This window comes from Conger conger, chromosome 18, assembly GCF_963514075.1.
Source record: "Conger conger chromosome 18, fConCon1.1, whole genome shotgun sequence".
Classification (NCBI taxonomy): domain Eukaryota; kingdom Metazoa; phylum Chordata; class Actinopteri; order Anguilliformes; family Congridae; genus Conger; species Conger conger.
Genome location: NC_083777.1, coordinates 29,878,779 through 29,905,126, shown reverse-complemented (window position 1 = coordinate 29,905,126; position 26,348 = coordinate 29,878,779). Strand labels below are relative to the sequence as shown.

Sequence of the window (26,348 nt, the reverse complement as noted above, 5' to 3'; positions counted from 1 at the left end):
AAAAAAAACAGAAACATATTTTATCATGAAATTCTTTACAAGAAGCAAGACAAATACAATACACATTATCAACAATGAAGTTGCTTATTTCAGAATCGTACACAGTCTTAAGACTGGAGCAAAATACAACAGAACATAACAGACTGAGAATATGACAGACCGTGCCATCGCTACACACCGTGAGCACACCAAGGCTACGATGAGCCTTTAGACGGGTGAGAAAGGCTGAACTAGCTTTTCATGTCAGAGGCAAAACCGTTTTTTGCTGTTCTGACACAGGTGCAAGAGAACGACAAGATATTCCCCATTGCAGACAATCATTTCCTACAATAACAAATAAAAAAAAGACAATGAAAAATTGTACACAGCCACTGTGGGTATTTTAATTTTTAAACCGTGACCAAAATTTCATTTCAGGTTTAAAAACATATTTGTTTTACATATTGCAGTGTTTGAGGAGACATGCCATCCGCAAATCATGCGTTTAAATCAATCAGAACCTCAGCCCACACACTCCCAGTGAATACACTGATTTATGCAGTGCTATTGAATAGACATGACAGGCAGCCAATGCTGATTGTACATACACACACTGCATACTGGGATACGCAGTATATCCAATACATGAACTCGGAATATGTATTTGCATGTATGTTTTAAATATGTAATATAGGCTTCTCGCCTCCATTTGCGGAGTTGTTGCCATATAGCCTCCTGAAAAACTGCCTACACCTCCGCCATTTTAATAAATTATGAGTTGTTGGAATATTCCACACCGTTTTACCATTCCTGTGGAAATTTCAGAGATGGAGACTTTTGAAATATTATGCACGACTTCTCCAGAACATTAATCATTTGTTATTTAGCTGACACTTTTATCCAAAGCGACATACAGTTGATTAGACTAAGCAGGGGACAATCCCCCCCATGGAGCAATGTGGGGTTAAGGGCCTTACTCAAGAGCCCAGCAGCTGTGCGGATCTTATCATGGCTACACCGGGGCTCGAACCACCAACCTTCTGGGTCCCGGTCATGTACATTAGCCACTAGGCCACAGGCTGCCCTGTCATATTGGATAGTACACGGACATAACACCCTGCTTTAATGCCGTTGACCTGCGGTTACAGGCTGAAACCACATCATCTTTCAAACACCAAAACCATGCAGCAGTAAGCCCACCCTTTGTCACCTCTGTAGCTCTCACAGATCAATACTGCAGCTCACACTGCCCTGCTGAAGTCAGAGCACACTGCCACCACTCCGCCTTGGCCCACTTTTTTACTCAACTTCCCTCCTTTTCCTGCTCTCTATCTCCATCCCTCTCTCTCTGTCTCAGTTCCCCTCGCTCTCTCTCTCTCTCTCTCTCTCTCATTCTGTCATCTTATATATAGAGTCAATTTGTTCACAGAAGTGGCAACACAGGACTCCGCGCTGTTCAAAACAAATCAATCAGGTCCTGAGTATTCAGGTCTCCCCGGGAAGGCCTGACACCCACGTCCTGCTTTCCTGCACTGCCCGTCGGAGAGACACGAGACCACATCAGTCCCGTAGTTCATTAATCCTGCTAATTTCTGCTCTCTTACAGGACGGGGATGTCCCTGAAATTCAATTTTCTGCTCAGCTGAAATCCATAATTTAAACTGTTGTACGTGACGGCGGTTCTCCAGGACACAGAAGGCCTGTAAGACACAGCGTTCGGGGAAGGTGCACTGTCTGAGGGAGCCTCGGTTCCTGAACGCACACCCGTCTGAAATGGTTTGCTGAGTCCTGGGAGATTCCAGTCAGCTGCCACCCTCGTGCATTGATGACCTCTGATCCCAGCCAATGAAAAGTCAAGAGGAACTGGCCTATGCTACTGCACTGCATTTAATGCTAATATTTATGCTGCTGTTTGCTAGCATGTCATACTGTTCATGATATTTCACGGAAACTAACAAATCTGAAAGTTTTGTTTCGTTTAACTCATTTCGAAAACTTTACCTAGCGTGTGAATTGCTGGACAGGGTTACACTCTGACTTCTGTCAAGTTTTATCATGGAACACTTAGCAGCAGAAATAAAGTTTCCCATCTCTGAAAATTCTTTCCTACACCTGGGCTGCAGAAACCGGGCCGGTAGCAGTGATGCTGGTTTTCATTCTTCCCCCCTCTAATCAGAACCGATTTAAACCTGGGATTCCACATGAGTGAAATCTCTGGCTAATTGTTCCGTTATCAGGCAGAGGTGAAAAACAGCAGCACGACCGCCCTTGAGAGACAGACTCGAGCGTCCGTGCCCTGTATCGTCCCCCTCCACTTCTTCTGCTACATATTTGGGTGTCCATACCGTCAGCGTGATTGATGGAGGATTTCGCAGGTTTTAAATTGTTAGTCACGATTCTGGCATCGGTATTGATCCGGGTGTCTGTTGAAGTAGGGTAATGAAATCAGTCAGGTGGTGGGGGGGTGTGGAGCAGGGGGAGGGAAGGTAAGGGGTTGGGCGGGGTCGTAGGGTGGTGTGGGCGTGAAATCCTCAGCGTGGTGATACCAGGTTGTGAAGAGAGACCATAGACATTAAAAAGGGCTTAAAGCAAAAATAAAAAATGTATTAAAAAAATAAATACATTTGAAAAAATCCCATCCAACAATCATCAAATCTCAATTTCACAGCCTCTGATTGCATTCTGCTGAGGGTGATGTTCGGAGAGGTGAATATTCATCAAAGACTTCGGTTGTGCCGGTAGACTGCTTCTGCATAGTGCTGGCGTTCGAGGCCCGATTCTGGGCAGGTTCGCTGCATTCTGAAGGATTCTGTGATGGGATTCGACACCCCCAGGGAAGGCTCTCATCCGTCTGTTTGTTCATGGAAAAATATCTAAACCTAACGGAGCGTTCACATTCGGTTAAACCAAGAGTAGACTTTAATGTCAATCAGTTCAGTGCTAAATTAAATTGTGGGATTCTGGTCCCTGGGGCTGTGTTACTGTAACTGGCTAACATTTACACTTCAGCCAGAAGTACTGTAGATAACAGTTTATTGTTTTCAAAAATTGATAAATGTTTTCATCAAGATTCAGATTTTACCATAGACTCAATGTGACCTATCTGTTCCCTAAAATTCCTGGAACCTTGTTCCTATAAGTGTTACTTTACATTAAGCAAACCAGAACAGCGAACCTCAGTCCCTGAAATCAGGAAAATAAGTTGTAATTAGGTGTTGTGGTATGTCAGTGGTCCTCACTTCTGGTCCTGGTGAGCCACAGGTTGTGCTGGTTTTTGTTGTCACCCTAAAATGAGCAACCAATTCAGACCCAAGAAACCAGGTGAGGTGAGTTAACTGTGTAATTAACGGTTTTCATTGATCAGTGAAGTGCTGAGTAACAGCGAAAGCCAGCTCACCCGGCAGCTCTCCAGGACCAGGAGTGAGGACCCCAGCACACCCTGCGGCTCTCCAGGACCAGGAGTGAGGACCCCAGCACACCCTGCGGCTCTCCAGTCTACACATCCACTCATCTCCACCGCACCATCCTTCTGTTGGTTAGGGCGATATCTATGGTCTTGTAACAAAGTTTTAACACAAAAATCTTACCTATTGTACCTTTAAGTTGTGTTCACGTGCTGCCAGGTTGTAGGCTGTGAAACGCAGCTGTGCTCTCTTACGGCAGTCGTATGAACAGGACGTGGGTCTGCGTTACCCTCCCGCTCATCTCCAATCAGGGTTGTTTGCCGTGCTGTCCGGGGTCCGTCGCCGTGCTTCTCGACGGCGAAACAGACGCGCACGTCGTGTCCCAGGCCCCCCCCGGAAACCGGCGATTTCTGAATAATTTACCGCGAGGATCAGCCACTAAAGACGCCGCTCGGCTGTCAGCCCGCGTGACGGACGACGTCGCGGCGCCCGGGAGAGTTACGGGCCGAGGAGCCTCCGCGCCGACGCTGGAAATTAATTCGTGTCGAAACAGAGCTTCCCGGTTCCCCGTTCCCGGTAACGCGCGCACCTGGACAGCGTTTACGGCGGCTAGAGGCTCGTAGCTCCCGTTTCCCCGACTGCCCAACAGACTGGCGGGCGCCGCGGCTGTCAGCAGGCAGGGGACATTACAAGCGCTGTCTGCTGAGAACCGTCAAATCATTTTACCCACAATCCCCTCAGAGGATATTCATGCAGGACGAAATGTGATAAAATATTCCCGAGAATGTGATTTATCTGTGCGGAGTCATCAACGTCAAAAACACACGGAATCCCACCGTGAATAAATAAATGCGCAGGGCAGCTGTAGGGCAGCTTGACATGGCGGACACTCAGATCTCCATCTCACAGCGCACAGTCTAAAGTGCAGCGCGCCAGTCCGTTCACAGATAGGCCAGAGGCACAGTTCTTTCACACCTCATTTTAAGACCTCCCAGTTCACTGTGTCTCCATCGAGGGACCCGGTCGAGTGCACGGGTTCTTCGTCAGGCAAAATGGTTCCATCACACTTTTCACACCTACCAGAGAGGGTTCAATAAAGAACTTAAAATGGGTTCCTGTGTGGAGACAAGACAAAGAACCCCCTTTTTCTGAGGGTGTGGAATTAATGACCCCTCTTGCTCATATGCCTTATGCACTGTCATTTCTACAGGGTAGGTCAATTAAAGCATGCATGCTCTTTACCAGCAACACCCAGTTAACACCATACACCCTAATTACATAACCGGCTTTGTCCTGGGAGGAAACTGGAGTACCCGGAGGGAATCCACACAGCCATGGGGAGAACATGCCAACTCCACACAGGCTGGGATTTGAACCCAGGCCCTCCCGGCTGGGATTTGAACCCAGGACCTCCCGGCTGGGATTTGTACCCAGGCCCTCCCGGCTGGGATTTGAACCCAGGACCTCCCGGCTGTGAGGTGACAGCGCTATCCACTGCAGCACCTGACATCACAGGACAATGCGCTCTGCTGTAAACTCAAGTCTGGACGTGGTTCCTTTTAGACTCGTATGAATGATTTTATAGTGAGAGGGTGAGAATGTTACCGTGTGGAACTCACAGCCTGTGAAAAACCCCACGAGCCCCCCTACACACCCCACCTTCAGTTTTCACCATAACTACTCTCAGATGCAGTCTGCTGGAGCGTGATCCGCCTCGGCTGAAAGAGGAAGAGAAGACCGGAATAATCCATAGGAGAAAGGGTCTGGCTGAGCAAATAATCACAACGTCGCCAATATGGAAAAAAAATATTTTTTAATAGGCCATTCCCCTTTAATGATTAATGTTTTATCTCTAAAGCCATCTCCGAAACAGCCAGAGAATCCCAAATTAGCATCCCAAATTAAACATGAGGAGCATTAAAGTGCATTAAAAGTCATGCCGTGTGTTTGAAACATGTTTTCAATTAAAGGCCTTCTCGCCAGCGACCGTACTTAACAGCGAAAAGCTTTTTAGGATTAGCCACACCGAATGCATAATAAAACAGGACAAAGTTTTTCTCAGAAGAAAAACCTATATAATTCATACGCATTCCATCACTAAGAAATGCATGTGTATCATTTCTAGGTGCTAAAGTGAACACACAGTGTCGTGCGATTGCATATTATAAAAACATTTCACAACCCCGTTTTGTGCATTTCTCAGTTTAAAAAAATAAATATGCCCACAGAGGCTAGTGCGTTACCCTGGCAGAGCGCGCCTCTCCCTGCAGGAACACGATCGTGTCAAGTGTGCGCCTCCCAGGGTCCTCTGGTGCATCAACTCAACATTTTCATGCAAACACCAGAGAAATCATCTCTTTCCAACAGGGAGGGTCACTTTTGGAGCAAATACAAAATAGTTTGAATTCAAATACAATTTATGTGCTTTTCCTGAGCTGGTCTGGTGTACTGCAAATACTCTCGAGAAGTACAAACCCTGCGTTCTGGTCGTCTTGATCTGGCTCAATTGCACCAGGCAAGCACGGATCAATCGAGCACAGGAAAGTCCAAATCAATGAAAGTCCAAATCCAAATCAATTATAAATTTCACCCAGGTCTGTGGTCTATACCTCCCTAGTGTCTGCAATCTAATAATGCCTTTATAATGAATTACAGTGACCTAGCCCACAGCTAGTCATCACCGTGGACAAATGTACACTCATGCCCAGACAGAAACTAAGCACAGGACGCAATTATTATTATTATTTTTTATATACATTAAGTCTATTTTCTATGGCGCACTCCGCATTTAGAACACTTTAAGTACCTAAATATGTTTGCTGAAATGCATACAGAATTTGGAATTTTGATTAACAATAACATAACAATCTTTCACAGTGCGCTATTGTACATACACGGTACTTGTAACAATGAAAATTCAAAAGGCATTCACCTACTAAAAAGATATTCAAAGCGGTGGCGTTCTGAGCAAAATCCTTTTTGAGAACACAACATCGATTTGAATGCAATGTTTCTTTTTTTTTCGTTTTAGTTTTGAGAGCGAACGTCAGCCGTTCTGATTAATGCCTTTTATTTGATAACACTGCTATACTGCACTGTTTGGTACAATTGCGAGTCTCTCAAAGACAAGTGTGATGAGTCACAGGCATAAACAAGAGACACGTGCCGTGTTTACTCTCGCAACAAACGTGTCAAGTGAGCAAACGTCACCTTTCAATCCATCAAACACTCCGGAGGACCGAGTGCCAAATGACCTGGTGCTAAACTGAGGTATTCCAACTTTAGTATCGTTTAGCGATTGTAAACAGGGGGCGACTGCATTACTCGGATAATTCAATTACGCAGGCTGCTCTTTCTGTGTCCTGAAAAAAAACAGGGCTGCACTTAAAGAGAGAATGAGAGAGAGAGAGAGAGGGAGAGAGAGAAAGTGTCACAGGGAGAGGGAGAGAGAGAGTGAGACTGAGAGAGAGTGTGACAGGGAGAGAGAGTGATAGTGAGGGAGAGCGAGAGAGGGATAGAGAGAGAGTAACAGGGAGAGAGTGAGAGTGAGAGAGGGAGTGAGGGAGAGAAAGAGTGTGAGAGAGTGACAGGGAGAGAGAGTGAGAGAGGGATAGAGAGATGGGGGGAGCGGGGGAGAGAGGGAGGGAGGGGGGGAGAGAGAGAGAGAGAAAGAGAGAGTCGTAATTAAGCCTGCCCGGCCCCTCCAAAGTGCTGTTGCGATTAGCTGGGGCGACTTCCAGAAGCTCAACATCATGGAGCATTCGCCCTGGTCTGTGGGGAGCGGGGCATTCACCCTGGTCTGTGGGGAGCAGAGCATTCGCCCTGGTCTGTGGGGAGCGGGGCATTCACCCTGGTCTGTGGGGAGCGGGGCATTCACCCTGGTCTGTGGGGAGCGGGGCATTCACCCTGGTCTGTGAGGAGCAGAGCATTCGCCCTGGTCTGTGGGGAGCAGAGCATTCACCCTGGTCTGTGGGGAGCAGAGCATTCACCCTGGTCTGTGGGGAGCGGGGCATTCGCCCTGGTCTGTGGGGAGCGGGGCATTCACCCTGGTCTGTGGGGAGCAGAGCATTCGCCCTGGTCTGTGGGGAGCGGGGCATTCGCCCTGGTCTGTGGGGAGCGGGGCATTCGCCCTGGTCTGTGGGGAGCAGAGCATTCGCCCTGGTCTGTGGGGAGCAGAGCATTCGCCCTGGTCTGTGGGGAGCAGAGCATTCGCCCTGGTCTGTGGGGAGCAGAGCATTCGCCCTGGTCTGTGGGGAGCGGAGGTTGAGGTTGAAGCTGAGAGCCAGCACAGCGGCAGGGCCCTTTCCGCGGCGGAATGCCCTGACGTTCACAAATTGCATTTTCCCTTCAACTTACCGAAACGCAGAAGCTGCGGTAAATGAATTAGCATCGGATCCCGACCCGGCCCTCTCCATGCAAAGGGGACCCATTTAAAATTACATATTGTTTTTCTTTCTTTTTTTTTTTTTTTTTGGCTTTCTTCTCCACGAGAAACTACATTTCAGGCAATCGAAGATGAAAAATTGGATCTGTGCTCGGATTGCCAACAAATTTAATAAGTGCTTTAATATCATTATTTCAGCTGGCTTTGAGAAACAACAATGCCAACAATGCCTTTGAGAAAATGAATCGGAGACCAAAGTAGCTTTTTCCTTTTGTTTTCTCCATGGTGAAAGGCCTGTTTAAACTTCAGGTGTTATATAACCTCTATTCATGAACACGGTGGATTGAATACAAATTTGTCTTCATCGTCCGTTCATTGGCACTGAACTCTTGTAAAAAGGTTAGTTCCCCATCTTACACACAGCAACCTGTAGGAAACTAAGAGTGTGTATCAGACCTGGGTCAAATATGTAATTGTTCTGGATTCAAATACTTTTCTGTCCTCCGTTGATCTTGCTGGTGCAATTAAGCCAACCAAGAGAACCAGATGGCAGGGTTTGAGAATATTCTTGAGAGTATTTCATAGTTTCCAGTACACCAGAGAAGCTCAGTAAAGTGTGTATTTGAATCAGAAACAATGAAGTATTTGACCCAGGTCTGGCATCGCAGACAATGGCCTTGTGAGAGTGGTGTGGATGACTACACTCGAGTTACTGATTACTGAGTCACTTGCTGCTGTATGTATCATGATTACTCTGATAAGGACAATGTTGACTCCTGGCTTTGGAGAGTTCAGATTTTGGCCCACGGAGGTTAGTGCCCACGGACTTTGGATGTGCAGTTGTTCGCTCGTGATCTGCAGTAACAACATACGCACAATTCAGAACTTTCTTTTGTTTTCTACCCTGAAACCCATACATTTTTCTTTTAATTTCAAAACCACTCACTTGAGAACACAGATGCTCCTTCTCGCCGAGTCTTTGGATGCAGTTTCACACTTGTTGATTTTTTTAAAATAACCCTTGTAAGCGCATTGATTTTGTGCAATTATATTGAAAATCAAAAAGTAAAGGGAAAGGAACGACAGTTGTATGTGATGACTAAACTGAAGAATTTACAACAGTTTGTCCTCGATATCCACGCACACACACAGGGAAAGGAGATGCATCTAACCTGGGCATAATATGTCAACGCCAGGAGGAGGAGTGGGACTGGGAAAGATTATTTCTCCCAAAGGGTCAGGGACATTGGGATCTAATTCCGCCGAGGTGAAATGACGCAATTCTCCCTCCTTGTCCATTTTTCGCCCATCAGCGGAAAATTTGCCGTTTCATTGTGCCACGATAACAACGGTCTCTTTCACTGAACTTCAGGCCCGGAAAAAGTCTTTGGATTACGGCCACTATGGCCTCCGCTTTCATCAGAGTTTTTGATGTGATTTTCCGTCCTCTTTCTCCAGGGAGAGGAACGGCGTCAGCTCCTCCGGCGACGGCGGGGGACAATGGCGAAAGCCGCGATGGGGATGACGTCTGCACAAATCAATTAGGTCACCTTGCGCTACAAAAACCAGATTAAGAAAAGCGGAAAAAATTAACCTTGAAACCGTTTGGTCGGGAGCCTTTAAAAACACCTTAGGTTCTCTTCAGCGTCCTGTTGCGTAGTTAGTGGGTGGGCTAGCGTGTCACTTTTATACCATTTGAGAGGTTTGTGTGAGCTTTAAATGGCGGTAACGGGGGCTGTTTGTTATCTGTCTGCTCAGACTATTACTCCCTCTCTGGGCAGCAGAGTGTTCTGTGTGAAATCAACTGTGAGATAGTACATGAAGTTCTGACAGAAATGAAGGAGTCTCATCTCATCTCATCTCCTGAAAAGCTGGCGCAAATATGTTTCGTCAAGCAAATCGGCACAAGCAAACATACGCTGTAATGACCAGAAATATGGTATTTGGCTATGTGAAAGATTTAATTGGCTGGATTTTGAATTTTAAAAAACATTATGCGACACAACTTGATTTTGCATTTAGTCAATGGTGCAGGACAATAAAAACAAATAAAATCAATTACGCCGTGACAAGCCTATAAGTGGAGTCACCAGAAGCAAGCGCACTGTAGCTTCATGAGAAGAGACAGAGACTGTGGATAGAGAGAGAGGTCTCAACAGAGACTGTGGATAGAGAGAGAGGTCTCAACAGAGACTGTGGATAGAGAGAGAGGTCTCAACAGAGACTGTGGATAGAGAGAGAGGTCTCAACAGAGACTGTGGATAGAGAGAGAGGTCTCAACAGAGACTGTGGATAGAGAGAGAGGTCTCAACAGAGACTGTGGATAGAGAGAGAGGTCTCAACAGAGACTGTGGATAGAGAGAGAGGTCTCAACAGAGACTGTGGATAGAGAGACAGGTCTCAGAGCTGAGTGTGGGACTGCTGTCTGCTGAGCGGAAGATTAAAGCTGGTATCAGACCAGTCCACAAACTCCATCACCATCATGAGATCATGGAGATTATTAGCTTTTACTTCACCATGTTAGGGCAGCAGGAGCGAAAACAAAACCAAAAAGAAAGACAACTGTTTGGTAGACACTCTTATCCACAGCGACATATAGTTGATTAGACTAAGCAGGAGACAATCCTCCCCTGGCGCAATAGAGGGTTAAGGATCTTGCTTAAGGACCCAACGGCTGTGCGGATCTTATCGTGGCTACGCTGGGGATTGAACCACCGACCTTGCGGATCCCAGCCATTTACCTTACCCACTACGCTACAGGCTGCACTATTCACCTTGTCCGCATCACCAATGAGCAGCAGCCCACCAGGGGCTCAGGTAAGATTGATGTATAAGAGACAGTGAAGGGGGAGTTTACCTGAACATCCTGCAGGTGTGGATGGCCCGAGCAACCAACTGCCTCTGCATCTCCACGGCAACAGCCCTCGGCACTCTCATAATGACTTTGTGTTACTATGGAGACTTAAAGAAAACATCAATATTCATACGCATCTTAGAATAACAAACTGCCTAATTATATGGAATTGGCCTTTTTTTTTTGGCCTAGTCGCTTTAGATATGTTTTGTCAACAACAGTTCATCATGGTCCAGCTACAAAGATATGGCAGCACCATCATGCACCTGTATCCTGGAAAAGATTCTTTAGAAAGGCATACCAGGTCTAAGGGCACACTACGACAACACTATTCTGAGTGAGTGTATAGATGACTAAGTGCACACTACAACAACACTATTCTGAGTGAGGGTACAGATGACTAAGTGCACAGACTGGTTGCTTGGACACTCACTGTCAGGACCACAGAAGAAGCCCCACCGCTCATCTGAAACAGGCTGTTCAGCTTAAGGAAAGTTAAGGAATATCCACCCGGTCACATACATTACATATTGACCCACAAGAAAGATTTTGGAAAAAAAGGCAAAAAAGCATGTGCTACAATACAAGAATATGAAAAATCGGCACGTTCAAGAAGTTTAAATATGTGAGAAACCTTGAGAAGTATTTGCTGTGCCGTGTAAGGACAGTGCTGTGACTCACTAAAGCTTGTGGAAAGGTGCCATAGATTAAGCACCGTAAGTCTCTTCATGATGGAAAGGGACTCGTTAAAAGAAGGGAGACGGAATACTCTTAACGGAGCCAACTGCTGCCCAATAGCTTACATGAGGTCAGGGGTCACTCACTTGACATTGGCGACTGTGAAATAAAACAAGTAAAACCACGCGTCACATCGTAGGAGCTCATTAGACGCTAGACGGACAATAGGAGAACCACAACGGCAGTGCCCAGCGGAAGCAGTCAGGGCTGACGTAGTAAACCTTCACCTGCACCTGCACTGTTTACATCTCAGAAGCAGTCTCCGGGAAGGGGCAATGGCCGGAAAGCAAATACATCCCAGGACGGGGAATTTGAAGGTTAAAGATTTTTATTTGCCAGGATCGTACATTTACCGAGGCCGTAAAAAAACGCTTTGACTTTAAAAGCCCCTCACGGTCTCTCGCCGCCATTTTAACTGAGCTGAGACGGCAGGGTGAAATTAAAATCCCATCTCCCGTTTTAGGGAATTTGAAATGCCCCTCTCAGAGTAATTATATTTCTAATTGGGAATTTGAAACATCAGTGGAATCAGTGAACAGGCTAAATGGGGACAATAAACATCATATTCAGGAGAGAGAGAGTGTGCGTTTCCTGGGCATGGTTTCCAAGACAGATGCGAGGGCCCCACTATTATTCCAAGAAAGCACTTTTGCAAAACAACGCTAATATATGGCTACATCTGTACTCGAAGTCCTCTATAAACAGATCATAAAGCGAGAAAACCTGAGGCAAACAGTAAATCGTGTGTGTTTCTGTAAAACGAATGGAGGAAAATTTCAGTTACGCTGACGACACACAATCGTGAATATCTGTTGAGCCAAGCGATGCAGATGCCTTAAGCTCCAAGACGGACCGCAATAAATAAACGAGTAATCATTTTCTAAAACTAAATGAGGATAAATTTTATTCATTGGACCCAAAAGAAACTCTCATAAAACTGGACCATGGACTGAAGTAAAAAGAGCTGTTCTGGGTTTTACTCAGTTATCCAGCTAACTCAGCAATCCTGCTTTGTGAAATGCATCCTGTAAGTAGGCTTGGTTTTTGGCAACACTCTATACATTAATAATTGCCAAACCCTTTTTTTTTTACTTGACTTTTTTAAATGAGCTTCTTTACATTACCTTCTGCTTGAATGTCCACTCTTGATGACATCATCAAAACCTTTGTGCTGCTGTCTTCTCAGCGCGGCCATCTTCCCTTGGTAAATGGTTGGCATTTATATAGCACCTTTATCCAAAGCGCTGTACAATTGATGCTTCTCATTCACCCATTCATACACACACTCACACGCACACCAACAGCGATTGGCTACCATGCAATGCACCAACCAGCTTGTCGGGATCATTTGGCGGTTAGGTGTCTTGCTCAGGGACACTTCGACACACCCAGGGCGGGAATGGAACCGGCAACCCTCCGACTGCCAGACGACCTTTCTTACTGCCTGAGCCAATGTTGCCCCATTGGGGTTGTGACAGACATCCCAGTGATCACAAGCTACCAGTCAGCCTTTCAGAATATGAGGCAAAGAGTGACTATCAATGGCTCAAGATGCAAATGTTGCTTTTCAAAATGCTGCGCAAGCAATTTAAACTAATGGACAAAAAAATGGCAATAGACAAAGTTTCCATTTTCAAAGAGAAAATATATATTGAGTGAATTTACAAATGTGCACAAGGTACAATCTGTACCTTACTCTTCCAACCTTGTTTTAAACATCACTTAAAAACCCACAGCATAGTTAATACACAATTCCAACTAAATGAGCCCTTCATATACATACATTATTTTAAATTATTTTCATAAATACCCTTGCTTGACCAGCAACCATTGTTCAAATAGACGATACAGTGTTTGTGTTCTGTAGGTAGATGCATCGCTTGGAGTACTTTCCCAGCACAAAGGGTCAGGTTTATGGTCAGGCTGTAGCCAAATTCGCTGCTGACTTCTAAAAGAAGCAGCGACTTCTAAAAGCATGGAAAGCATCAGAATAAAGTGAAGATGCGCTTGGTAATTGTATGCCCTGCTGAAGAAAAAGCAGCTTGAGGTTTTGAAACAGCTGGTAGTTGGTTTACCAGTTGGACCAGCTCTGTATTCAACATGGTTTGACCCGCTCACGCTAGGTTTTGAAACAGCTGGTACCTAGTCACAGCGGGATTTTTTTACCATTGGCATTGGGTTCCAGAAAAGTTGTTTGCTTGGCTGTACCACACAATATTCTATGTCACACTTCTTCAACAGCTGTGGTGCATTAAACTTACCTGCAGTCAATGAGCCCAACATGTCTAAAAGTCAGATGTGCTGCCCTAGTCCAACATTAAATCCCCTATACATATATAATCACTAAACCAACTGATTTCACCAATTATTTCTGACATCTTGGTTTTACGATCACAACTGAAGAAAATAGTTCTTAATTGTGCATGCTCGTTTATGTATTGCTCATCTCAGACAAAGTATCTATTGTACCAGACTTATTAAAAATGATTGGCAAGGCAATTAGATGTGTGTTTGCATAAACCATATCCTACAAAATTAATTGACAAGGCGTTTAGACGTGTGTTTGCATAAAGCATACCCTCACTGCGAAGTGTATTTATATTTCAGAAACAGTCATCCCTTGGGTCAGGGAACTCCAGGAAGCACAGCTGTTATGAAATGTTTATGAATTCACACTACTAAATGTGGCACAAATTAAACATGTTTATGAATTCACGCTACTAAATGTGGCACAAATTAAACATGTTTATGAATTTAAGCTACTAAATGTGGCACAAATTAAATGTTTATGAATGCACACTACTAAATGTAGCACAAATGAAAAATGTTTATGAATTAACACTAATAAATGTGGCACAAAATAAAGGTGTTTCTGAATTCACACTAATAAATGTAGCACAAATTAAGCGTTTCTGAATTCACAATACTAAATGTGGCACAAATTAAACATGTTTATTAATTTAAGCTACTAAATATGGCACTAACGAAATGTGTTTATGAATTCACACGACTAAACGTGGCACAAATTAAATGTCTTCAAACATAGCGTCTGCCACTGCAGATGAAGTAGTGTGCTGGCGAACTGCTACTTTCAAATAGATATACAAGCGAAATGATACTATCGTGCATTGCCCCAATTAAATAAAATAATACATTAATTAATTAAATAATCCAATAAAATTCCAGCTGTTTTAAATGCAATCCCTTTTTTGTTATAGGTTTACATTCTGAACTCTAGAGATGAATTCAGTCCAATCACACAGAGCAATATAAGTGTATATCTCTTTCACACTAAATAAATTGAATATATTTATTCAACTCTTCCAGCCTAATAAAAAAAAAGCCAAGCATTATTTTAGATTTGTATGGAGGCATTATTTTGGTGCCCTTGAGTTGAGCTGCAGCTTTGGCAAGTTGGATCATTTTCATCGCGTATATTTTATTTCTCTTAATTAAAAAGCAAGGGCACGAATCTGCTGATTCCTGACAGCTCAGTATCTTAGACTGTACAAAGTGTGTTATTTTGATGAGATTCTCTGCGAGAGGACCTTTTGTACAACCTCGCTTTTCTCTGCAAAAAAAAAAAAAGAAATACTGATTTGCAGCGTTGGTCCCTGTGACATCCTCTCTCTAGAAATGGGCAAACGAAATGGACTGATTCTTTTCTTCAGCAAAATAATACCCACCAGGCTTCTTTTTTTTTTTTTTTACACAACAGCAAGCTCCACTTGGAGGGATTTTAGTCAGCTTAAGGGCAATCAGCGGAACTTCAGGAGAGGTTTTCTCCTGATTGCGATGTGTTAGCGGGAGCAGCTGCTGGAGCAGACTGTCGGGTCCGGGCGCTGGTGAAGGTTGCTGGGTGGCCGTAGGCTGGGTTCGGCGGTTAAACTGGGCAGAGGAACGCAGGAGAAGCAAAGCGGGCTCAGCTTTTGCGAGCGGGTACGTGGCAGGCAGGCGTCGTGAAAGGTTATAGCACACCAGAGAGCAGTGTAGAGTTTGAAATGGTCCACTTATCCCAGTGTCCGTGACTGAACCTGAGCCAAACGTTATTACATCTAACCACCGTCCAGAGTACAGAATACTGACGGACCCGTTAAAAACACTCACAAAACACCACCACCAGCCAACTCCAGGCTGGCTCCTACATGTTCCTATGACTATCATTATTCTCAGTGTGTGTTTTTTTTTTTTTTTGGTAACACAAATGACATCAATTATGGACAGCAGTCAAGAAAAGGCCCATGGTTATTTTTTACCAGTAGCACCTCAGCGTTCAGGAAGGCCTTCCGATGCTGCTCTCTGTCCAATAGCGTGGACGGCTAGTCCAGTGACATCATTGACAACCTCTGTGACATCATGGTGGGCGTGTCCCAAAGCGCCCAAAGAAATCCTCCGTGTTCCTCCAGGCCACACTGGTGTCCGATTGGTCTTTACTGCTGGTTCTGCTTCAAGCTGGAAAAAGACAAGACCCAATCAGAGCCCCTCATATACAGCTTCCAATCAGATGGTGACCTCACTCTTAATCATTTAAAGTAAGGACAGTAACATTCACCCAGCCCTGACGGCACTGGATTTAATTTGCCACCCAGTGCCCATGGTACGGGTATTTTATCCAAAATATGAAATATTTTCAGAGCCCCAAGGAGTTTGATTCAGGACCCATTATTATAATGGCATTGGGTCTTACTTTAAATTTACTTGAAGTTCAACAACTTTCCAGGCAACTGTCAATGCAGTCTTCTCAAAATGGCCGACTCAAAGGCAATGTCACCAGTGCTGTAATATGGTGAAACATGTCTGGGCGCCCAGTGCACCTCATATGCTGCGTGACTCTGCTACAATCAGCATATGTGCTGTCTGCTTATGCTTATGCCTTTTATATTATTTATTAAAGCATTATTAAGGTGTCAAGTTAAAATGTATAAAACACCAAAAAAAATTAAACCTCAGGCAAAGTTGGGCTCTGCATACTTATCAGGCTTTTAAATGAACTGTGAAGTCGTGTCTTTAAATAGACCAGAAGCCTCATAAATTAACACCGCACTTTCACAGTAAATCTCACAATCCTCATTAAAATGTATTCTGCAGTATAAATAGCATTCCCGAAATAAAGAGTTTTCAGTAATAAAAACTACTTTTAACGGTTTTGGTTAATTAGAATAGTTGTGATTTTCATTACACTTGGAATAAGAAGATAATTATCACTCTGGTATATTTTTCCGTCGATATCACACTTTGTTTTTTTCTTTTTGTTATGAACGAGAAAAGCTAGCATTGAGAACGGAGCCCTGCAGTCAAAGATCTGCAGTCGTGCACTCCAAATAGGACAGCAGGAAATATACATGCAATCTGCAGCCGGCTTGTTTTAAAATCAGTCATAGTGGTTCCAGTGCGGTGGGTTTCCGGAGAATTGATGGGCTGAGGATGGAGGTGTCTGTACGTGTGATGCTGGAGAGCCAATGCGATCGCTCTCCCCTCGTCTCCCCCCTTCTCTGTCTCTATTTCGCGGAGGCCACACTGACAGGCCGAATCAGGCAAGACCGCGATGCTCGATTGGCCCTGACAAGAGAACAAATGGCTGTCCTGCTACTTTTAGGGGAATTGATATTGTATTGATAGGCGCACACACACAGTCACAGTCACAAACACTGCACACACACACACACACACACACACACACACACACACACACACACACACACACGTACACACACACACACACACACACACACACACACACACACACACACACACGCACATAAACACACACACACACATGTACACACACACACGGACATAAACACACACACACACATGTAAAAACACACACATACACACACACACACACACACACATATAGACAGACACAGACAGACAGACAGACAGACACAGACAGTCAGTCACAAACACACACAGTCACAAACACTGCACACACACACACATGTAAAAACACACAGAAACACACACACACACATGTCTCAGGGTCACCCGAACCCAAACCAAGTTTCATGTCAACAGGGTCGAGGAAACGCAGGGGCACACTTCATTCCTGTGTGTCATCAGAGCGCGTTTGCGGGGAAAGAAGATCAAACTGCCTAAAGATACACAGCACACACACACACACACACACACACACACCACGGACCAGACGCGAGCCCTTTCCTAGGGGTGGATAATCCTGCTGGGTCGCCTTGGCAACCACGGGCATCGCACAATGCCTGCAGGACCCCTGTGGGTAGGGACTTGGCAGTGTGTGTGTATGTAATGTATGTGTGTGTGTCTATGTGTGTGTGTGTGTGTGTGTGTGTGTGATCACGTGTGTGTGTGTATGTAATGTATGTATGTGTGTCTATGTGTGTGTGTGTGTGTGATCGCGTGTGTGTGTGTGAGTGTGTATATATGTGTGTGTGTGTGTGTGTGTGTGTGTGTGTGTGTGTGAAACTAGCAGACCAAGTGAGAACTAGGTGGTTTTCCAGGAACGTAATAATTGGTTCAACTCCTCACATGGGATCCATAAGAATCAAGGGCTTTTTGCATTTTCACCAGTGCCCAGTGCCCAGTGCCCACTGCACACTGCCCACTGCACACTGCACACTGGCCACAGCTGGCCACTCATGCTGCCATCTTTTATTTCAGCCTGTTATTTATTTTCACTGTTTATTTCTGTTCTGATCCACTGAGTGGTATTACAACCCAATAAGTGGCGATTACCGTATGAAAGAAATAACTGTAATAAGGAGTGATTATTTAATGAAAAAATAACTGTAATATGGGGTGATTATTTAATGAAAAAATAACTGTAATATGGGGTGATTATTTAATGAAAAAATAACTGTAATATGGGGTGATTATTTAATGAAAAAATAACTGTAATATGGGGTGATTATTTAATGAAAAAATAACTGTAATATGGGGTGATTATTTTTTGAAAGAATAACTGTAATAAGGGCTGATTATTTTATGAGAAAATAACTGCAATATGGGGTGATTATTTTATGAAAAGATAACTGTAATATGGGGTGATTATTTTATGAAAAGATAACTGTAATAAGGGGTGATTATTTTATGAAAAATAACTGTACTAAGGGGTGATTATGAATTTTTATTTTATTTATGTTGCAATAAGATGATTATTTTATGACAATAAGAGCTGCAATAACGGCTGATTGTTTTACAATAGATCAGGGTTCCGCAGTCTGGAGGCCCCAGTCCTTTAGTTTCCACCCAAGCAACCGATTTAGAACCAAAACCCAGGAGAGGTAGTGCACTTGGAGCACAGCCTGACTGACACACAGACCTTCCGTTCCCCAGTCACACAGCCTGACTGACACACAGACCTTCAGTTCCACAGTCACCCAGCCTGACTGACACACAGACCTTCAGTTCCCCAGTCACCCAGCCTGACTGACACACAGACCTTCAGTTCCCCAGTCACCCAGCCTGACTGACACACAGACCTTCCGTTCCCCAGTCACACAGCCTGACTGACACACAGACCTTCAGTTCCACAGTCACACAGCCTGACTGACACACAGACCTTCAGTTCCCCAGTCACCCAGCCTGACTGACACACAGACCTTCAGTTCCCCAGTCACCCAGCCTGACTGGCACACAGACCTTCAGTTCCCCAGTCACACAGCCTGACTGACACACAGACCTTCAGTTCCCCAGTCACCCAGCCTGACTGACACACAGACCTTCAGTTCCCCAGTCACCCAGCCTGACTGGCACACAGACCTTCAGTTCCCCAGTCACCCAGCCTGACTGACACACAGACCTTCAGTTCCCCAGTCACCCAGCCTGACTGGCACACAGACCTTCAGTTCCCCAGTCACCCAGCCTGACTGATACACAGACCTTCAGTTCCCCAGTCACCCAGCCTGACTGATACACAGACCTTCAGTTCCCCAGTCACCCAGCCTGACTGATACACAGACCTTCAGTTCCTGAGCCACTCAGACTTTACAGGCAGCATTTGCTGTAGCAGTGATAGATATGACAGGCACATCGGTTAGATTCTTAGAAGGCACTTTTCGGAAGTGTGTAATAAATATCGGACCATGCCGTTAAGCAGGGGGCAGGTTTATGGCTCTGAGTTGCTTTTCCGTACAGCCTCACACACGAGCCCAGATGCTGAACAGCCAGAAAAAGGAGCCCAAGAGGTTGCCAGATCACACCCTCCAACTCTCTTAAGCCCAGACTGTACAGGTCTGTGCCAAGGTTGCCAGATCACAGCCTGTGGTCCTCTAAGCCCATACTGTACAGAGTTGTGCCTAGGTTGCCAGATCACACCCTGTGGCTCTCTAAGCCCAAACTGTACAGGGCTGTGCCGAGGTTGCCAGATCACACACTGTGGCTCTTTAATCGCAAACTGTACAGGGCTGTGCCAAGATTGCCAGATCACACCCTGTGGTCCTCTAAGCCCTAACTGTACAGGGCTGTGCCTAGGTTGCCAGATCACACACTGTGGCTCTTTAAGCCTACGATGCACAGGACTGCATTGAGGTTGCCAGATCCGGCTGTGTGGTATGAGTCTTGCTTCCTACTGGGAGCAGTGCAGATGGCAAGAGCCCACTGCCCTTTGAAGGCCAACACCCCCCCCCCCCCCCATCCACCTTGCCCCAAATCAAGTGAACTGTGAGTAATGGTCACCTTGGCAACCACCGTGAGCTGGTGGTCTGAGGAGGTGTGGGACAGGTTGTGGTTGTGTGTGTGTGTGGGGGGGGGGGGGGATGGCGTGGGGGGAGGGGAGGCAGAGGTCGTGTTTTTGAGATGGGAGTGGGGGAGGTTGGGGGAGAACTGCAGGTGCGGAGCTCAAAGCTATAATTCTCTGTTCTCTGATCAGAGCGGTTCCTCTCCTGGCTGAGGGCTGAGAGCTCCCCGCTGAAATCTTTATGAAAGAGAGAGACAGAGAGAGAGAGAGAGAGAGAGAGAGAGAGGAGGAGAGAGAGAGAGAGAGAGAGAGAGAGAGGGGGTGTAGGGGGAGAGAGAGAGGGGGAGAGAGAAAAGAGAGAGAGGGAGAGGGAGAGAGGGAGAGAGACTCGGTGCTCCCTCCAGCCAAACACGGCCGTACGGGACCAACCCTCCAAACCCGCTGTCTAAACACAGACTGGCCAACGGCAGCCCGGCAGGAGGGTGACGGACAGGCAGCGTTATTTCAGGAACGATCACTCCGCTAACGTGTGATTTACGCTGGCCGTCGCGTCGCCACCCATCAAATGGAAAATGGTAAATGGTTGGCATTTATATAGCGCCTTTATCCAAAGTGCTGTACAATTAATGCTTCTCATTCACCCATTCATACACACACTCACGGCGATTGGCTGCCATGCAAGGCGCCGACCAGCTCGTCAGGAGCATTTGGGGGTTAGGTGTCTTGCTCAGGGACACTTCGACACAGCTCGGGCGGGGGATCGAACCGGCAACCCTCCGACTGCCAGACGACTGCTCTTACTGCCTGAGCCATGTCGCCCATCACCTGTACGATAAGACCGAGACCGAGACGGTCCAGAGAGCACAGAGACACGACAGCGGGTGAGAACAGGGCCATTTCTCAGCTAGAGGAGATGAGTGCTGTGTGACCCACATACCCGCAGGAGGAGAGACGGAGAGAGGGGGGGGAGTAAGTGGGGGCGGGGGTGAGAGAGTGGGAGAGTGAGTGAGTGAGAGAGGTACAGATGAAGAGAGAGAGAGGTAGAGAGAGCGCAGGAGAGAGTGAGAGAGGTACAGATGGAGAGAGTGAGAGAGAGAGGGAGAGAAAAGGAAAGCAAGAGAGAGAGAGAGAGAGAGGGGTAAGTCAGAGAGTGGGAGAGTGAGTGAGAGAGGTACAGACGGAGAGAGTGAGTGAGAGAGAGAGGTAGAGAGAGCACAGGAGAGAAGTGAGAGATATCAGGCAGAAGAGGCAGTAAGATCTAAACTGCTCTGTGGGGATGTTTGAACACTATTATTTACACAGCATGAGGTGTAGCCCTTCCAGCGCCCAGCACAACACAAGAGGGTTACGGGTCTGACTCCTGCCTGGAAGAGTTGCTCTTTTACCCCCGAGCAAGACACTGTAACCACTTCAGAGGGGGCAAATAGGCAAGAGTTTAAGGCCAAGGCAACATTAATGCAATGACGTCATAAATAATATACAGTTAAATACAGATTATCGAGATATAGACATTTACACAGCATATGCATACAATGGATGGAAGCCTCCAGGGCAGAGACTGCTTGAGGATTTTTCCTCTGGCTAAATCACCACCTCAGGAGTGCTGGATGCCTGTACACACACACCACGCTGTAGTTTATACACACACGGACGATGTGCTGCATCATAGTTCATTTATAAGGTTAGAAGTTATTTAGTTGTTTTTGAACAGAGAAAGGGTTTAGAGAAGGAAAGCAAGGCAAGGCAGGTTAAACTAAAGTTAGGGGGGTGTTTCAAAAAGCAGGATTATGGAGTTTGCTGGATAACTGTTTTACTTCAGTCCATGTCCCAGAGCTGGGGTGGTTCCGGGTTTTATTTGCTTTGTGAAATACTGGATAAACTAAAGTCAAGTTAGACTATAATGAGGTTAAACTAAAGTCAGCTTAGATGATAATCAGGTTAAACTACAGTCAGGTTAGACTATAATCAGGTTAAACTAAAGTCAGGTTAGACTATAATCAGGTTAATCTAAAGTCAGGTTAAACTGGCAGCAGTGGTGGCCATTGTCAGCTTTGTGTTTACAGTACAGAATTCCTCTGTGGGGGAATAGCAGAATAACATTGGGCAGGATGCCCGTCTCTTTCCCAGTAAATCTCCTTCCTGGAGGTGTTGTTTGACCCAGAGCTCAATCCCCCACCCCCGTTCCTGGAGATCTACCATCCTGTAGGTTTTCACTCCAACCCTAACAAAGCATACCTCATTCAACAGCTAGAGCAGGGCTGCCCAACCCTGTTCCTGGAGATCTACTGTCCTGTAGGTTTTCACTCCAACCCTAACAAAGCACAAACAAACCTCAATCAAGAGCTAGAGATCTGCATCGAGCTGCTAATTAGTATAATCAGGTGAGCCAAATTAAGGTTGAAATGAAAAACCTACAGGATGGTAGATCTCCAGGACCAGGGTTGAGGACCACTGCTCTCCACTTCCCGCTGTGTGTGTGTTCAGGACTGTGAGTAAATTCCATTGTCTCTGCTCCTTGCGCTGAAGGAACACTTTGAACACTTTGTCCCCTGGGTGTCTGTGGCATTAACTCCCTCACCTCAGCGGGGATATAATACACCGCAGCACGGAGAATGAACTCGCAAATTAATCTTTAATGGCAGTGGGGAAAAAAAAAAACTTATCACCAAACTGCAGACAGTTTGGATGCTGGATGCATCCGGCGTTTGGCTTCATGGTTTAATTATTAAAGGAATTCCCACTACGAAAAAACACGAACTCGAAACGCAGAGCATCGTACGTGAAGAATGACTCATTTGTTTCTTGCCTCAAAATAGCAAACTTTATTATTCCTGTTAAAAAAGGTCTCTGGACTTTTTTTTTTTACGTCCAAACACAATAAACAAAGACAATATGGGGTTGTTGGCTTGCCTTTAGATGGGAAACTGACTGTTTTGGTATCCAGGCTTTGGATTTATGATTGTGGATTGTGGACAGAGAATCGTTGGAAGGCAGAGAAGTAAGTAATCCCACAATGCATTATGTATTTAAAGTCCTCTGCAAACAACAAAACAAAAAAAGTTATGAAATACTGAAAGGACAGCCAAATGAGCAGTGCTCTTAATTTACCATTCTCTGCATTTTCTAGCTTGGAGTTTAGTCAAAAGGCAGGAAATCAACACAGCCAAGTGTTCACACCTGCCACAACTGAAGCCAGCAGTTGATTTCAGCCGAAGGTTATCAATGCAACGACAAACCCCAGACAGCAATTATATTTTTTGACTAAACTCCACATCCTGAAGGCTGTGAATATTCTCTGCCTGCACTGGGCAGAGGGAATCACCAGTACCCTGTGTATGAGGGGGTGGGGGTGGGGTGTAGCGTTTCAGCTGAGTCCCCCTCAGCCCACCACCATAGGTCCATCCACAGGGACTCTTATTATGGAGGGCAGTGCTGGGGCCGACCTCTGAACCGGGAACAGTCTCCAGAGGCCTCTCTATTCATAATAAGAGCGCATGGAAGTGATTATTGGAATGTACAGAGGGCACTGAACTTGAATTCCCCCCCATTATTGATCCCGGGTGGCCCTGGGGATCAATATCACGGCAAGGAGATGTGAGGAGGACAGTGGAGAGCTTTTGATCGATAGATACGATTCCTTAAATTTACCCCCTGTATCATCCCCCCCCCCACCTCTTGTGGAGAGAGCTAGACCACCTCCAGCCGGCACTCTGTCACGCTGGCCCCCCTCCTCCAAAATCAACCTCAATATGAGCCGACTCACAAGAGGAAAACCTAACATACTCAACTACGCTAAAAGTGCAGTGAAACAAAACTCAAAATACCTCCCAAATAAATCTATGAGCTACAATCTATAAGGTCAGGTCAGAAAGGGGACAAGCAACCCTTATTACATATGAAATACGAACATTAAAAACACATTTTCCATTTCCCCCCCCCAATACTTCCGAGACATATGGAATACCTCCATCCATCCATCCATCGTCACCCGCTTATCCGGAGTCGGGTCGCGCGGGCAGTAGGCAAAGCCGGGTATTCCAGGCGTCCCTCTCCCCAGCAACGCATTCTAGCTCCTCCTGGGGGATCCCGAGGCGTTCCCTGGCCAGGAGAGATATATAATCTCTCCAGCGGGCTCTGGGTCTCCCTCGGGGTCTCCGCCCAGTTGGACGAGCCCGGAAAACCTCCAAAGGGAGGCGCCCGGGAGGCATCCTGATGAGATGCCCGAACCACCTCAATTGGCTCCTTTCGATGCGAAGGAGCAGCGGCTCTACTCCGAGCTCCCTCCGGATGTCCGAGCTCCTCACCCTATCTCTAAGGCTGAGCCCGGCCACCCTACGGAGGAAGCTCATTTCGGCCGCTTGTATACGCGATCTCGTTCTTTCGGTCACTACCCAAAGCTCGTGACCATAGGTGAGGGTTGGGACGTAGATCGACCAGTAAATCGAGAGCTTCGCCTTCCGGCTCAGCTCCTTCTTCACCACAACGGTCCGGTGCAACGCCCGCATTACTGCTGACGCTGCACCGATCCGCCTGTCGATCTCACGCTCCCTTCTACCCTCACTCGTGAACAAGACCCCGAGATACTTGAACTCCTTCACTTGGGGCAAAGACTCGTTCCCAACCCGGAGGGAGCAATCCACCGTTTTCCGGCAGAGAACCATGGCCTCGGACTTGGAGGTGCTGACTCTCATCCCGGCCGCTTCACACTCGGCTGCAAACCGCTCCAGTGCGTGCTGAAGGTCACGGTCCGATGAAGCCAGCAGAACCACATCATCCGCAAAAAGCAGAGATGCGATTCTGAGGTCACCAAACCGGACACTCTCCTCACCTCGGCTGCGCCTTGAGATCCTGTCCATGAATACCACAAACAGGACCGGTGACAAGGGGCAACCTTGGCGGAGTCCAACACCCACCGGAAACGTGCTTGACTTTGGAATGGAATGGAATGGAATGGAATGGAATACCTATTCAACTAAATCTCAACCTACCCATGCCTATTCCCTGTCATCTCCCAGGTCCAGGGGACTGGTTCTGTTCCGGTACTTTTTTCTGTTCCGGGCTGACCTCCTTCCCTTGTGGGCGGGAAGTTTTCCGCTAGCCCCGAAAAAGCAGCCTTGCCCTCCTCCACACACCACTCTCCCCCCCCCCCCCCCCCCCATCGTAGCAATTTGCAGTAAAACACTCCATTGTCAGCAGTTCTGCTCCGCGCGGCTGAGCTCTAAATCAGCGCCTTATCCGTGGGGCCGTGGGTCTGCCCGGCGGAGCGGTAAACGCGCCCGGGAGCGCCGACAGGCTAACGGAGTGCAGGTCAGGGCGCGTGGTCGGCTCAGGACTGATCTACCGGCCCCCGGGAAACTCTTAATTTCCCCTTCCCCCCCTGATAGCGGCCCCCAATCACACCGGCCCAGGCGCTGTGTCCGGGAATATGTGGTGAGATAAGGGTCCCGTAGAGAGGGGGAAGAGGGAGGAGGAGGAGGGGAGAGAGAGGAGGAGGAGGAGGGGGGGGGGGGGTGCATCCAGCAGTCCAGTGACCTTATCCAATACAGCCAAGCCAGCCAGGACACAGCCTGTAGCCTTGTAGCCAAGGTACATGACTGGGACCCAGAAGGTTGGTGGTTCAAGCCCCAGTGAAGGTGGCCTGGCCAGCTGAAACCTAGCACAATGTGTCCAATCATGTAACAGTGCTGAGGTGTTTCAGGTAACAGTCAGCCAATGACACGGCTAAAGATGGAGCGGGAGTCCAAGTCTATGCCTTACGGACTGAACCACTTAAGGGGGTCCTTTATATTAGCGTTATTTAGCTGACGCTTATATCCAAAGTGACTTAGAGTTGATTTGCCTAAGCAGGGGCCAATCCCCCCTGGAGCAATGTGGGGTTAAGGGCCTTGTTCAAGGGCCTGCAGCTGTGTGGATTTTATTGTGACTCCACTGGGGCTTGAACCACCAACCTTCTGGGTCATGTACCTTAGCCACAAGGCTACAGGCTGAATGCCTGAATGAGCGTGACCTGTACAAATCAAGCAAGCATTCAAATAAGCAATGAATGTAGAACAATCTGTGGCTTACAATGCTGGATATTATACAAACATAAATTATGACAAAAACTGTAAAGTTTCATCAAGCTTCAACTTTAACCTGCCATAGGGTGACTGAAAGGCTGGCCCAGTAGACGTGGTCTCCTCAGTGACCCAGTTCTGCAGTGTCAGTCTAACCCAGGTCCTGGAGAGCCGCGGGGTGGGGGGGTGCTGTGTTTTTGTGGTTACTCGGCACTTAATTGATCAATGAAAGCAGGGGATGGCACAGTTAACTCACCGCACCTCACAGGCGGTGTGTTGT

General features: G+C 46.6%; 1 protein-coding gene across 1 annotated transcript in view; it reads right to left on the bottom strand.

Moving 5' to 3' along the window:
* Positions 1 to 14,690: 14,690 nt before the first annotated feature.
* LOC133118451 (zinc finger matrin-type protein 4-like) overlaps positions 14,691 to 26,348 on the bottom strand; it is a 55,458-nt gene continuing 43,800 nt past the window's right edge. Inside the window, exon 7 of the mRNA XM_061228476.1 lies at positions 14,691 to 15,811. Within this exon, the coding sequence (XP_061084460.1) occupies positions 15,790 to 15,811 (22 nt within the window). The 3' untranslated portion in view covers positions 14,691 to 15,789. The remainder of the gene's footprint in view (positions 15,812 to 26,348) is intronic.